The 15,728-nt window shown below is 38.8% G+C and overlaps 1 protein-coding gene across 1 annotated transcript in view; it reads right to left on the reverse strand.

Moving 5' to 3' along the window:
- The window catches only part of ZNF326 (zinc finger protein 326), a 35,641-nt gene extending 20,260 nt beyond the window's left edge, over positions 1-15,381 (reverse strand). Inside the window, exons 1-6 of the mRNA XM_080925522.1 lie at positions 15,254-15,381; positions 13,163-13,207; positions 6,518-6,553; positions 6,312-6,423; positions 3,868-4,273; positions 1,386-1,584 (exon numbers count right to left, since the gene is read on the reverse strand). Of these exons, the coding sequence (XP_080781648.1) occupies positions 1,386-1,584; positions 3,868-4,273; positions 6,312-6,423; positions 6,518-6,553; positions 13,163-13,207; positions 15,254-15,269 (814 nt within the window). The 5' untranslated portion in view covers positions 15,270-15,381. The remainder of the gene's footprint in view (positions 1-1,385; positions 1,585-3,867; positions 4,274-6,311; positions 6,424-6,517; positions 6,554-13,162; positions 13,208-15,253) is intronic.
- Positions 15,382-15,728: the final 347 nt, after the last annotated feature.

Raw genomic sequence — 15,728 nt, forward strand, 5'->3', positions numbered from 1 at the left:
TTCCTAGCACACTGAGAAAACTGGGCAGGGTGGGCATCAGACACTTGTCATTCCAGGACTGGAAAGGCAGACATACAAGGATCTTTGGAGTTTGCTAACCAAACAATCAACCAAAATTGCTAAGTTCCAAGTTTAGTGGGAAACCACGCCTCAAACGAACTGAGAAAGATACCTGATGTTAATCTTTGGTCTCCATATACATGAACATATGTACCCCTCACTGTCAACACATAGATAAACATATAGCACAAATTATAAATAAGATAACTAAACATAAATTAAAATATAAATGATGGGAAATAATATGAGGCAAATTCTGTTATGCTGGAAAGGAAGTCCAGGTGCAGAGCTTTAGGCACATAAGCTGCCTCAGGACAACCTAGCTCTGCCACTAACTGGGTGTGTGACCTGAGAAGCCAATTATCTGTCTATCTGTCATTGCCTGTTCTGTCCGACACACATAACTACCCCTCATCAGTCTGGCTTGAAAATATACCTAGTAATGTGTATATACTCTTTAACTAGTGCCATGTACAGAAAGCATTCAATAAATACTATGTTACTTCTGACACTTAAAATCTGGGGCTGATAGAGAGATGGCTAAACAGTTAAGAGCACTGAGTCTTCTTCCAAAGGGCCTGGCTTCAGCTCCGAGCATTCCTGAGAGCTCACAACTATCCCTAACTCCACTTCCATAAAATATAAATCAATCAATCTGGAAAAGCATTATGACATATACTCCTCCAACAATAAATGTAACATCCAAAAAAAGGAGTCTGAATCAAAGTCATCTGCAAAACCTTTTATAAAATACAGGATGCTGAGTGTAACGTCACATGCCCTTAATCCTGTCACTCAGAAGGCAGAGACAAGTCAATGTCTGTGAGTTCAAGGCCAGTCTGGTCTATATATCAAGTTCTAGGCCATCCAGAACTATATAGTGAGACCTTGTCTTAAGAAAGAGAGGGAGGGAGGGAGGGATAACTAAGGCTCAGAGAAAAATAAATTGACCAGTGCACATTAATTTTAAAGGTACACTTGAGGGCTGACAATGGATAAGCAAGGAAAGGCAACTGCCACCATGGCTGACGACTTGAGGTCAATTCCTGGGACCTATACAGTGGAATAACAGAAGCAACTCCTGCAGGCTATAGTCTACCCTTCCACATGCACGCTGTGGGAAGCACACTGCCACATATATACATACATACAAAACAATCAAACAGACATCTGGGTAGTAACAATTGGTTAATAACTACATAAGGGGATTCACGGGTCTATTTTCAGTTATAACTCTTATGCATTTCTCTATATGAACACTAACAATCACCACAGATGAATGTGTTCTAAAAGTATAAAGCATCCTGAGCAATAGTCTTACTTACTAGGTGATTTGCTGAGGTTCATCTTATCCATAGGTTTTGCTAGCTTAGGTTTCTTGATAAAGGCTCCCCCGGGCTTAATAAATATTTGCATCATTTTTCTTTTAATTCCTCTTGCAGTAGCAATTGTCACATTGGCAGGTTTGTTTTGATAGTCAACAATAATTCCAGGTCTATGGAAGCTTCCAAAATCACCCATATGCTGTAATTTGTGAAATCAAGAAACATTAGCATAATGTCAATGGATAAAATACAAATCAACACAATGTGTTTGTCGTCTATTTACTAGTTTTCACCTGAAAATTCTGTGGAATGTAACTGAATTTTGCATGTCCACTCTGAGAAAGCACATATACAAATTTTATAAATTATTACATGAACTTAATTCCAATGAATTAGAATTTCCAATATTACATAGGTGGGTATGTCCTAATTGTTTTAATTTTTACAGTTCAAAATTATTTGCGATCATAAACACCGTGTGCCTGTTAGAAGGCCACCACTTGTACAACTCTCTGACAACTCCTCTTCAGAGTTCCTACTTGATGTTTTCCCATCAAAGACCTTAGAAGAAATCTTTATTTTACTAAAGCCTTGCTTAAAACTAAGATACCCAAAGATGACCGTATTTGTAGTTTAAAGTAAAAGAATCATTTAGGATTTCTCCCTGTTGAAAACGGGAATGAGAAGACGAGGTGGGACATTAGCATGGAGAAGGAGTTAAAGCATAAGCATGCATCAGCTTCCAAGACACACTTGAGAGAAGAACTGCATGTGACGTTCCATTCACATTCTTACCTAAAGAACACAGTTTGACCCCAGAAACCCAAGAAACAAGTGTACAGACGAAGAGTCATATCAGCAAATGACTCTAATGCCCCTTCCTCTTCTCTCACCATTAACAAAACCCACTATACCAAGAGGCCATGTGCATAAAAATTGGTTCTGCTAGCCCTACTTTTAGAAGGTAAAGACTGAGGAGTAATCTAAAGAGAAGGTCCCAATGGGAATTGTACAAGTGACTGAAGATCTTACCAGTTCATCTACTTGGCTAGCAGACGGAAGGAAAGAGACATCCACTCAAACTAGAGTGGTACACACAAAATACAAGAATGCTCAGTTTCACCATCAAGAAAACAACATAGATGCCTGAGTCTTTATTAAGAAAAAAATCCTTTGCCTAAAATTATACAGCACAGAAGATAATATGTTTCCAAATTTTCAAACTAGAATATATTTTCAATTTCAAAACCCAAAGCCTACTACTCCAACTACTTTGAACTAACCTACAAATTATCACGTATGGAGCACCAACCCTGCTGCTTCCACAGTAATATATGATTAAAAATATCTACCTAACCTGTGAGATTTACATAAATGTCCATGTAATTGATATGGTCACATCAGAAAAACCTTCAGTACAAACATTAAAGGTGCAATGCATTTTGTGTAAGTAAAGAGTGACTGTTAAAAATGCAAAATTTCTACAAAACCAACTACAGTGACGATCGAAGGCTAATGAACAGTCAGAACAATTAGCCCTACCACAGCTGTTCTCAAAATACTTTCTTCTGCAAGGAGAATAAACACAACTGACTTTGACAAAACATCTTAACACTATAAAAACATAAATATAAAATAGCATTTATATGACCAAACTACATAATCCCATAATCTATACACCCTAAATAGGTTAAAAAAAAAATTATCACCAAGTTACCCAAGACCACAAAATGTAATTGTTACCTTATATTCTGAAATTAAACACCTATAAGCTAGTATATTTATCTGGTTAAGGAAATTTCAAAATATTACTTCCTAGGAAGGAACCATAAACGTATATACAAGTAAGTCTTTCTCAACAGAGCTTGGGGAAATTAAACAGTCGCCAATAGGACATACAGTAAGAGAGCAAGTTAGTAAAATAATACTAACCTCAAATCATTCTGCCATCTAGAATACACATGGGCTTCTTCACCACGTAAACATAGCTAAGTTTGCCTCATCTATCACTGGCTTTTGATCTCATGTGTTTAACAGGAAACATGGAACCTTGAAGAATTCTACTTGCTAGAGTTTAGTTACAAAGGATAAATATTATATCATACATTGCACCTTTAACCTACTCAGAAGCTCAAAAAGGGTTCAGTTACCTTTTACAATAATCCAACAACTATCTCACTAGCAAAACTGCTAGTGTTTATAAGAAAAAAATGCAACTCCTTTTAACCCCTTTTAGACCAAACCTAATATCCTCACCTTTTTCATAAAGGGAGATTTGAGATAACTTCATGAATAATCATCTCACACTGCAACTTATTTTCTGAGGTGCTGGAAAACTTTTACAGCCAACCTAAAATGTTATAACTCAACCTCTGGTTAAAATACACTGGGACAGTGTTTGTTCTTGTTGAAAACCATGGTCTTGAAAGGGTTTAAAAGAGTGACTATTGAAAAGAATCTGAAAAGATTCTGTTGTACTTACTCCTCGGCCTCGGCCTCTGCCTGTTGATGGTCCTCCAAAAGCATCATAGTTTCTGCTTCCAAACGTACTTTCAGGATAAGCAGGCGTTCCTCTCCCCCGAGAGCCTACAGGTGCAGGCTTCATATGGGGTGAAGAAAAACTGCTGTAGGAAGAGTAATTCTCTCTTCCTCTGTCCTCCATAAACCCAGGCCTCAATTTTGAACGGGAGTAAGGTGCTTCCCAGCTAGACCCGCCCTGGTTTCTACCTCCGAAAGAGTCAAGGCTATTCCGGTAGGAGCTCTCAAATCGACCACCATAACTACCTCCGAAGCGGGTTTGTTCGGGTTCATTAAAACCATAGCCAGATCTGTACAGATCTCGCCCACCCAGAGAAGACCTGGAGTCGTAAGACTCATAAGGTCCAAACCTGGAAAAGTTGCACAGTGAGGGAAAAAACAAAAGTAAGCTTACTAATGTTAGACAATTCAAAAGACAAGTTATCAGATGACATTTATCAACTAAAATTCATTTATACCATAGTGGTTTGCATAGTTCTACTTTTGCTCACACTTGACTAGGGCTGGGCAGTTCAACATGAGACCAGACAGAAAGCTATCTGAGTCAGTTTCTAAATATAAATTGAGCTCAGTTAACCTTAGTTTTAGACTCTGCCTTTTAGCAGCTTTTCTATTTTAATAAGACTCATCTATCTAATTATTAAAGCCCAGCCCTAGTCTTAGAAAAATTATTTGCTAAAGTTCACAAACTAATTAAACTGTCTTTGAATCCTTCCCTAGTTCTGAAAATCACAAAATATTTACAGTATTTTGGCTTTTCATAGGGACACAAATTGAAGACTACATAAATGGGAGGGGTCTCTGTGACACTGAACCTTTGCACCTCAATAATCTACATCACAAAACTGCCTCATTTTGACTATAATAGCCAAAGTTGAGGGATTATCTCAGGTTATAAAGTTTGACATTCTGCCAAACTTCAGCCAGGGCCAATCCTTAAACACTCTGATACAGACTAGTATAGCTAACAAATCTAGAAGACTAAACATGTAAAATAGAACGTAAAAGTAAGACCACTAAGATATACCCTCTACATATGAATTTTCAAAGCAGATGAGAAAGAAAACATTTTATAATGCCTGTATATTTGAAAAAGTATTTCCTATCAGAAAACTATCACATAAAACTACTCTAAAAGGTAAGCACGCTGTCTCAACAGAAAAAAGCAAATCATTTGACTTATCACAATCCAAAACAAGGATTACAGAAGTTGCTTGTTATCTTAAAACAGTTTTTAAAAAGCTCACAATTACACAGGAAATGAATGATAACAGCTACAGAAATACTCTATGCACAGTACACTTACAATAAGAGGGCAATAGCTAACACACTAGGACATTTAAAGTGAGGTTCCACTGGTCAGTGATTTACAGGTTTACAATTGAAGACACTATTTAATTCTGAAGCCTGGCAGCCATATAAATACTATTTCACTTTCCAACTTGGCATTTCAAACATTACAAAGGACAGCAATTAACTGTTTGTTTTCTTGATTTCACTCTACTATAAACCACAGTGGCACACTTGAAGCACACAGAAAAGCAACCACCCCTCAAGCCCATTAAGAAATCCAGATCCTTCAGTTTATGAAGGACGATGATCTCAAATGTCTAACTAGTTTGTACTTAGAAGCAAGTTTTGTATCTCAAAAAAACAAACCCCTTAGAAGTTACTAAAATATGAGCAACCCTAAGACCTGTGGTTGTTTGGCTTAAATCTCACAGAGCATCAACACTGAAAGAGAAGCAGTCTAGACTGTAGTTAAAGGTGCAGCGTCCATGGCTTCAATACAACACCCCTAATTCTTAAACACACGTGTTCTGAATGTAATCAGTAGCTGCCTGTAACAACTTGAACATGACTTAAAGAATAGTTCTTTTGTTACAATATACTCTTCAAACTTGCGTTAAAATTAAAATTAAACATTTCTTAGAAACTGAAAGCACCTAGACTGGTTCAGGTAAAGCCACTCTAGGCAGGCTATTTTACTGTTATACAATGCCAACATCGGAAAAAACAAAAACAAAACTTTTCAACAATTAAAAAATAGTAATTTATAAATATTTCCAATAATATTTTGTACCATTTCATCAGGACATTTTGACTGATAAGTTATTAAAAGTAAAAGAAGTTCTTTTAAGTGTCTACTGTTAAAGAATGTATTAATTTATTCCGCTGAAACAAAAGATAAATGCTATCCTCCTAAAATAATGTCTGCCAATGAGACTGAGAAAAATTTTATGCCCACTAATTAGCACCTTTAAATATTTAAGGTGAGTATTCAATACCAGCAAAATTCAAGTATCATAAAAGCCTAAGGAATACTTAATACATCCAGAATCTTATAGCTGTCTAATTACTTGGCCAAGTGATTAAGCAATTTATTACCTGCTACCCCCACCACCACCACTGTGATTGTCCATGCCATAGGACTGGTTTAGGTAGGAATCCATGGATCTTTGACCCCCATAGGATCCATGGCCATAGTCACGATCCAGCCCTATAAGAGTTTAAAAAGAAAAAAATTAAATGCTGCTCACCTTTACTGGCACTCAAAAGAAGAATTTTTAGATAAATATCCTTGAATGCCAGACCTCCATAAGATCCAGGGCCATAATCACGATCCATTCCTGAAAGAGTCAACAAGAGATTATTAGTAAAATACACCATTTTCTCCACAAAATATTTCATTAAACTTAAAATATTCACTAGGCAGTGGTGTTGCACGCCTTTAATCCCAGATTACAGAAACAGAGGGAGGCAGATCTCTGTTTCAGGTCAGCCTGGTCTACACAACAAATTCCAGGACAGCCAAGGCTACATAGAAAAACTTCTCAAAACAAAACAAAAACAAGAAAAAACAAAAACCCACAATATATTCACGCAAATCATCTAAAGTAATAATCTGTATTAACATTTTAATTCAATAAAGACAAAAAATATCAAAATGATAGTCTATTAAAAAACTATTTGCTTACAAAGTTTCATATTTCAAAGAAAACTATGATGTAAATATACTACACTTGTTTTTCTGTACTAACTGCTCCCAAAATATCTAAAATCTCAAGAATATTTATATTTTCAACTAGAAATGTTCACAATTACAGATACAGATATTTCAGTAAGTAAAACCACAAACGAAAATCAATCTTTTGGCCCTGTACCTGATAATAACAAGGCCTCAATGACTACTTCAGTTCTCAATTTTTTTTAATAAAAGAAATGAGTGTGAATTTTTGCATTATAAACACTAAAAAATTCTAGTGTAGGAGGAAGCAAACCTATACTAAAAAAACTAAAGGTCATAAAATTAATAATGACTATAAAAACTATTATTTTTTTAAATGTTTTCTGTAAAATCCCTTAAAATGCCTCATTACTAATATTCAGTATTTTTATTATAAATATAACAGTACTGAGTTAAAAACCTTAATTTGTATTTTTTACAAGCACTAAGTTGTACTTACAACTAGTTAATATTTCTACTCTGAACAAAGATAATGACTTTACATTAAATACTATTTGCAATCTTGCCTTTTAAGCCCGAAAGTGACTTTAACCAAATAAATGGATGTATTATTTAATTTTTTCACTTCTGAGGTTTGCAAACTAACATCCAAGATGAGGAAATGGGTCTCTTGGTGTCTTGTGGGTGTTCATATGGAACTTCATGTGGGTTTTCACTACATCAAACACTTCTTTCTCCCAACCCAACTATCTGCTTGCAGTCTTTCAACTTTCAAAAATCTATTTCAACTACCAAGCCATTCAAGGAAACTTTCAATGGTAGTCTCAGATGAATATAATCTTCCTTCTATTTCCAAAATCCTTTATGTTTTACACAATACCACAATAGTCAGGTGTTGTGGCCTCATCCTTCACTAATTTTTATTTGTGTGTGTGTGTGTGTGTGTGTGTGTGCACATATGTATAAGTCACAAATTCAGATGGTCGGGTTTGGCAAGTGAGCTGAAACACCAGCCTTTTTTTCAAGACAGGGTTTCTTTTTGTAGCCCTGCCTGTCCTGGAGCTCACTTTGTAGATAGACCAGGGCAGCCTCAAACTCATGTAGATCTGCCTGCTTCTGCTTCTGAGTGCTGGACTAAAGGCATTCAACATCACACCCGAAAAGTTTCTAATTCTGAATACATCTTAGGGTAGCGGTTATCATTTGTTGACTAGAGTTCCTGAAATCCTTTCTAAGAATCCATGAGGCCAAGACTATTTTCATAAATAGCAAGAATATTATTTGCCCTTTTTATAGCACTTGCATTAAAAGGTATACAAACATTGTGGGTAACTGGCACTTCACTACAAATCAAGAAAGCATGAAGCACCAGGCTAATCTAGCAGCCATTAAATTAATAACACACACACACACACACACATATGCATGCACCCATGTGCATACACAAAAAACAACCAAGTTTTATATTACATCACCTTTGCTTGAAAATGCCCTTGATGAAATAATTGCTAATTGTGATTTCATGACACCTTTTTGTTACTCACTATAATAAAACATGAAATGTGCATAAAGCCATTGTGCATACCAAACTATCAGTTCTCTCCAAGAAGAGCCATTGTAGCATCAAGTAGTTCTTATAGAGAACACTTTTCAGTAGGAAGAATGGAAGAAGAAATTATGGTTTTCATGGTACTATAAACTTGGCCAAAGACCCATAGCTGAGTAATAGGCCCTAGGAACCTATTCCTTACTGTGGTCTTATTAAATGGAATTGGTGCAAATTCCTAATATTTATATTCATAGGATAGTGCTGCTCCTACAGCCTTGGTCAGACAAGCTTCTTTTTGTAGAAGGCAGTAGTTAATGAAGGGGTTCATAACTGATCAAAGTACAGAGCAAACATAAAGCACATCAGTTATCATCCCCATGCAAGGCTCAGGAGCGCTATGAAGACAGGGCAGAAAGAATGTAAGAGCCAAAGAATCAGGAGGAGAGCTGTGCCACACTGTGTGCTGGATTGGACACAGCAGCTGCACTAACGCACAGGAGCTGTGGTCACCTGTCAGTATTCAGTCGTGGACTGGAGATGAGCATGAAGCACAGTCAGCAGGCTGAGGAACCACTGGCAGTTAAATGGCTGTTCAGGGAGAGGAAGTTGTTTTCTTTAAGGTTTCCACTGGTAAGTTGCCCATGCTCCATGTTTATTTAAACACACACCCATGCTCATTCAAGCAACACTAATTAAACTCAGCAGGTCACAGAAAAGAGACATGAATATAAAAGGGAGACTTGAGGGAAAAGAAGCACAAAGTACAAGAGAAATTAGAAAAGATAATGGTGATGAATATAATAAAAATACAATTGTATCGTGTATGAAATTGTCAAAAAAATAAATTACATTTTACAAACCCATGCTTTTTAGATGTGGGGTTTAGCAGACATTTTCTCACAAATGCAATAAAACTGTTGCCATAAAGAGGAGAAAAAAAAACTACTTGCTGCTAATAACATAATTCATACTTTAAACTAAAAAAAACTCAAAATTTATATCTACTATTGCCAACCTGACAGCTACCCAACACTTAAAAGGTTTCCTAAGTAGTTGATGGTATTAATATGATTTTTTTTTATTGTATACTAAAGCCTGTCACTATTTGGAAAGTCATATGCCTGTTCCTCCCATATAAAGGACAACTAAATTTCTTGTAAGGCCTCAACATAAAAAATACCGTAAATGTGAACTTTAGCCCGATAGAGAAGGCAGGAAGGTTAGTTACTTCTGCTTGTTTCTGAGTTGGTAGTGGCTATTTAGATCTGTGTTTTTATTCACTGCATGGCCCCAGAATGACTAGTGCTTTGAGCATTTACAGGTCAGGCACCAGATAGAATACCAAGCATCTCTACCACAGCAAATCTCACTCACTGTTCACACACTGTGATCAGTTAAAGGTGGAGAGTGTTTCTATCACACATAATCAGTATAAATAACCTTTCACCCAGCTTACCAAAATACATTGTAAAACCATTTTTAAAACATAACTACAAGGACTTTTATTTCTCTACCAGAGAAAGTAATTTATCCAGAAAAAACAAATCTGCCCTAATAATTTAAATCAAATGTATTTTATTTACTTGAATCACTATTACATAAATAATATGCTGAGTTATAGAATATCCAGCCAAGACTAGAGTATGATCAAAATACGCAGCTGTGTGACATTAGGTCTTGACCGAACTCCTTCCATGCTCCTGTACTGACAGCACTGCCGACTACCATAGCCTTCACCTACATTACTACCAAGTCTTCCAACTGGTTTTCCTACTTCCACTTTTACTCCCCTTCTGTTTATTCTAAAGATAAGAGCCAGAACAACTGTTACAATGAGTCATGTCCAATAATGGTTTCCCACTATGTCAACTTTAAAAGGCAAAGCCTTAAAATAAAATAACCTGTATAATCCTATAATCAATCTACACCCCACACTCCTACCCCCGTGTGTGTGTGTGTGTGTGTGTGTGTGTGTGTGTATGTGTATACACACCAGAGGACACCGTCAACTGCACTGTCTTTGCTTCATTCCCTTGAGATGGTCTCTGACTGAGCCTTGGAGCTAGTGAAAGCAGCAAGACACAGTGACCCTGTCTCTACTGTTAACTTGACTGATGGGATTCACACTCAGGTCCTCATGCTTACATTTCTAACCAGAAGCAACTCTACCACACCTCCTCCCTCCTCACACACCTGCAATGTCTAGAAACATTTCTAGTTCTCACAACTAGGCAAGCAGATTTCATTTCAATTTTCAATGCTTTTTAGCTATACCTCACCTTTCTAGCCTTGTCTTCAAATTGCTCAGCAAAAATAGTCTGTTCTGGTCAAACCAATCTTCTTACTCTTTGAAGTTCATTCAGTCCTACCTTTGTTCATGTATTTCCCTCTACCAAGAATGTTCTCTCTTTTCCATCTGCTAACCACATAAGAAAGGTATGAAATAGGAAAAACATGGAGGACTAGAAATAAAAATCCTTCTAAAACCTGCTGTGGAGAAATCTGTATCAGCGCCTTCTATTTTATTTCAGTAGAAAATTTGGAAACCCAAGGCTAACAATATATTATTAGCTTCATTTGGAAGCAACACAACTTTTGTTACTATCTCCTAAAGTCTGTTACAGTCTTTGCTCAGACTGCCTCAAAGTTTGCATCCTCACCTCCATTTCTATACTCAAATGTCATCTGTTTCTTGAGCCTTTCCCTCCAATGTTTTATCTTCTAACATACAACACATTATTTTTAAAATTATATTCTGCATGTTTAATCCCTTTAGATTGGAAATTAGTTCCACAAGGGTAGAATTATTTGTCCATTCTGTTCACAGGAAAAGTCTCAGGTCTCAGAACATTACCTAGATGCACAGCAAGTAGTAAAAAAGGTTTTGTTAAATGAAGTCAAACCAAACCCCTAAATTAAGTTTCTCATCTATAAAATGTAACGACTAAGACCCCCAGTATTTTCAAGTAGGGAACATTAGCCAGAGGTAAGAGTCAACATCTTTTATTCAAAGTACTCTGCCCAAGGTTAAAGACCCTTTGCCTAAAATTAAGCACCAAGAGGTCTAGGCTATAGCCCGAACAATACTCATGTGACAATGTTTCTAAGGCATTATGACAATATCTTCAGGTAAATCACTACTAGAGTTACATTAGAAAAATATAAAAGATGCAATATCAGGGATTTTTAATGTTAGTAATGAACTAAACTTGGCCTGTGTAATTTTGAATTCCAAGTACTCCCTTTAGAAATCAACTCTAACTCTCCAGCAAAGCTTTCTATCATTTCAGAAACCCACTAACCTTACTTACTTTAAAATCTTGGACTCATTTTTATTTAACTGTTTTCTACCCATTATTAATACCTGTACATTCTGTTTATTTCTTATAGGAAACATCTTAGTATTTTTTAAAATGAGTATTCTCATTTCCACACACAGAAATGTATTAAGATTTTCCTTAGCCAATTTCCATACTCTAATCTGGCCTAAGGTTGACACAAAATTAAACTTTGTTAATTTTACTACATTACTGTGTTCAAAAATAGATTCTTCAGCACTCATTAAATATATATTACTTTCTATATTACAATAACCTTTCTCAAATTGAAGTTTCTCTTAATTTTTAGAGATGCTAAAAATTAACTATATCCATAAAAATACATCTGGAAAGATGGCTCAGCGGGTAAGAGCAAGACCATCTGCTGTCCTTACAAAGGACCCAGGTTTGGTTCCCAGCACCATATAAAGCTGCATGCAACCACATGTATCCCCAGTTCTGGGGGATCCAATGCCTTCTTCTAGAGTTCAACAGCACTGCACACACATGGTATACACACAGAAAAGCAGGCACATACACATAAACATTTTTAATGGCAGACTTTAGTAGTACATCTGCTTTGGTTTCATGAATACATATTTTATACAACAGATAGATTTTGCATTTCTCTGGTAGTCAAACATATTTACGACTCCCTCATGTCTTTCACGGAATGTTTTGTTTTGTTTTAACCTCCTAATTATTATGTGCTTCCTTTTCCTGTTATCTTGGGTCTTAACAATAATAACTATCAAAACAGTATGCATGGTATTCTGCAGATCTCTTACAACTACGGCTATCACAAGCCAACATCAGGCTTTGTTAACAAGTAACCAGGGCTCCTTATGGCCTCCTTTGGACAGCTCTTTATCACACATTTGCTCAGAGAAAAATGGCCTCAAAAACAAAACTAACATGTATTACCACAAAAGTTGCACAGAACCAAGATAAGTGAACACCAATGTCTTGTCAACAAAAGAATTCAGCCAGTTTCCTGAAAATCAATCACTGAAAAAGTAGTAAGAAATAAAAGAATCCTAAGTAAAACAAAACAGAAAGTCCAATTAATACAACTTCTTATTCTGATCCCAAGTTCAAATATTATACACAGAACTGGAGATATCACTGTGGCAGAATACTTGGATGACATTCGTTAGATTTCCAGCAAGTGTACAATTTCTCTCTTCTTCCCCCCCCTCACTCTCTCACACACACACACCCCAGAAGAGCAAACACTATATATAGTATGGCATTAGCACTGAGATTTATAAATCAAGAGTCAAAAGAATATCTTAAATGGGCCAGGCTGTCTGCATTAATATTTGTGTTTCTATGGCTATGAAGAGAAAAGCCAAACTATGTACCACCTCAGCAAAGTTAAAAAGAAATCCAAGAGGACACTCACCGTTAAAGTCCTGATAAGCACTCCTGCAAGTAGAGTGCACGTAATCTACGAAGACACATAAACAGCAAGGAATTAGTGTGGTGTGAGCAAAAGCCCAGATTTACATGCTCATCTACTCAGTCATGAAATCAATTACCAAAAAAACTGGGATATGAATAATTACAAATATCCACTTGGGGAAACACATCACTCCTTCACTTTCTAATGGCAACATAAAACTAGTCTGTGTCCATATTTGTGACTGCCAAAAGAGGAGAGCCAGTATCAATTTAATTTACACAAAGTAAAGGTGAAACCCATTTATGAAAGGGTGATGTTTGTGAAAACTGACCCTGTGGGATACAAATGTTTCCAGGTCAGCACTTGTTTCACTGCTTCATCTGTTCTCTCTAAATACTTTAGAAGCCTGTGTAAAAAGCAGACATGCATTTATGTATGAGTGTGTGGGCTGCATCCATCCAGGCAGAATGTTAAAACCTTTATTTAACTCAACAAATAAAGACTGAAAGAACAAAATTTAATACAGAGCTTCTAGATATAACCAAACCCTGGCCCACAACAGGATCACATTCAGATATACTCAAATCTGCAGCAACTGCAGCCATGGTGGCTAAGGACCGGTGGTTAAGAGACTATTCATCACTAACATTGTTTTTTTTTTTAATTATAATTATAATGAAGGCAAACACTTCAAATTTGACAGCTATTTTTCAATTCTCTACAGAAAATAGATTTCCTTACTGACTCCCACTGCGTGCGCGCGCACACACACACACACACACACACACACACACAAAACAAGGTTAACTTCTAGCATACCACATATGTTGGTAGTGTCATCAAACTTTGGTCTAAAACACACTTTTTCTTTTCAATGTCAACTCTGGCTATTGCAAATAGCTGTAATTTAGAGTCACCTATATCAGAATGAGTCAGGTCCAATACTAAAGCACAAGCTATTCCCAAAAGCTGAACTATTTCAAAGCAACTGAAAAGTACTCCGAAAAGGGTGATGCTTTTTCCTATACTTACTTGACAGCCTTAACTTTTGGTAGCAAATCAAAAATCCAAAGCTCATGAATACAACATGCTAAAAGCACACCTTATTCAATGTCAAAGCCCATTTCTGGTGGAGGCAGAGGCTTCCTTAACAAGAAATGAACCGGTTTTATTTAGAAATACCTAGTTCCTCAAGATTATACCCAGTTTAAGCCTACAAACTGTCGGTCGTCTCCCAGCACTGCCACTACTAGAGATCACTTTATCTTGACACTGATTCCTATAAAAGTTGAGCAATGTCTGAAGGTGTCAAATTAACTGTACTTCACGGCCCTGGGCAGAACGGCTGTAACAACTAGTGCAGGGAGGGATGAAAAGCAACTTTACACTTCGGTTTATTTAATCAGCAAGTCCAACACGGACTGCTGTGCACCGATCTAGCTGAACGTGAAGGGCACCTGGGGCTTGTTGTACCAGAATTCTAACTTAAGTAGCCCCACCACCACCACCCCCCCCCTTTTTTTTTAATGCACTGGGTCACGGAACTGTTTCAGATGAGGTCTTCACGAGCAGGTAAACCGGGTGAGATATTAAACAGCCCGGTCGGCTACGTGATAATAACTTGGAGATTCTGCTCCTGGGGGAACCGAAACCCACCTCGATGGAACGCTTAGGGACGCCCTTTATACTCGTCTCACACAGAGAAGCATCGCACGAGCCCGAGGCAGCCTATGTCGAGAGAGATTCCAGAGCCCGGGGCGACGCGGTGAGGACCGGCTCCACCCGCCACCGGGTCGCTGCCCCAAGGGCCCCGTGGGCCCGGTCGCCTCTAGGCGAGGCCAGGAAGTTGCAAGCGGCCGCGGGCGAGGGGCTATCAGCGAGGCCGCTCCCCGAGGCAGCAGGGTCCCCAGCCGGCCGCACCCCGGCGTGAGGTTCCGAGACCACGGAACTCCGGCCCGGGCCCGCGGCCGCCGCGCGGCCCACAGAACAAAGCCACACGGCCATCTTGAGGCGGTAAACAGACCCCCGGCGCAGGCCGCCCGCCGCCCTCCCGCCCGCCCGCCGCGGCGGCCCGCCCCGCGCGCCGCTCACCGTCCTCGAAGTCCATGCTCGACGCCGCGGGGCTGACGGTCTCGGCGCTGCGCTGTGGCCCGCCGCAAGCGCCCGCGACACGACGGGGTCCACACGACCGGCCCGCGCGACCGACAGCGGCGCTACTGGCCGGGAAGCCGCAGGCCACAGCGAGGCTGGGGGGCGGGGCCGGACGGGCCTGCCAGTCGCCGCAGCACCGCCTTCGATTGGCCGACGCGGGGCGGTGGGCGGGTCTCGCGTGGGGGCGGGAAGTGAGGCGGTTGTCGGGCTCCTGGGTCCTGACCCTGGGGAGCGCGGCGGACTGAAGGTGAAACGGAGCCTGGAAGGCTGGAGAGGGATGTTCTGGAAGGACTCCGTGTGGCCGGCCATGTTGGAGCCTGGCAAGAGCGACGGAGTCCGGGAGAGAGAGTACCTTTCTCTTGCACAAACTCATCAAATCACATAGCGACCTTTGGCTTCTGTTGGCTGGAGGAGT

The sequence above is a fragment of the Micromys minutus genome (assembly GCF_963924665.1).
Source record: "Micromys minutus genome assembly, chromosome: 11".
Taxonomy (NCBI): domain Eukaryota; kingdom Metazoa; phylum Chordata; class Mammalia; order Rodentia; family Muridae; genus Micromys; species Micromys minutus.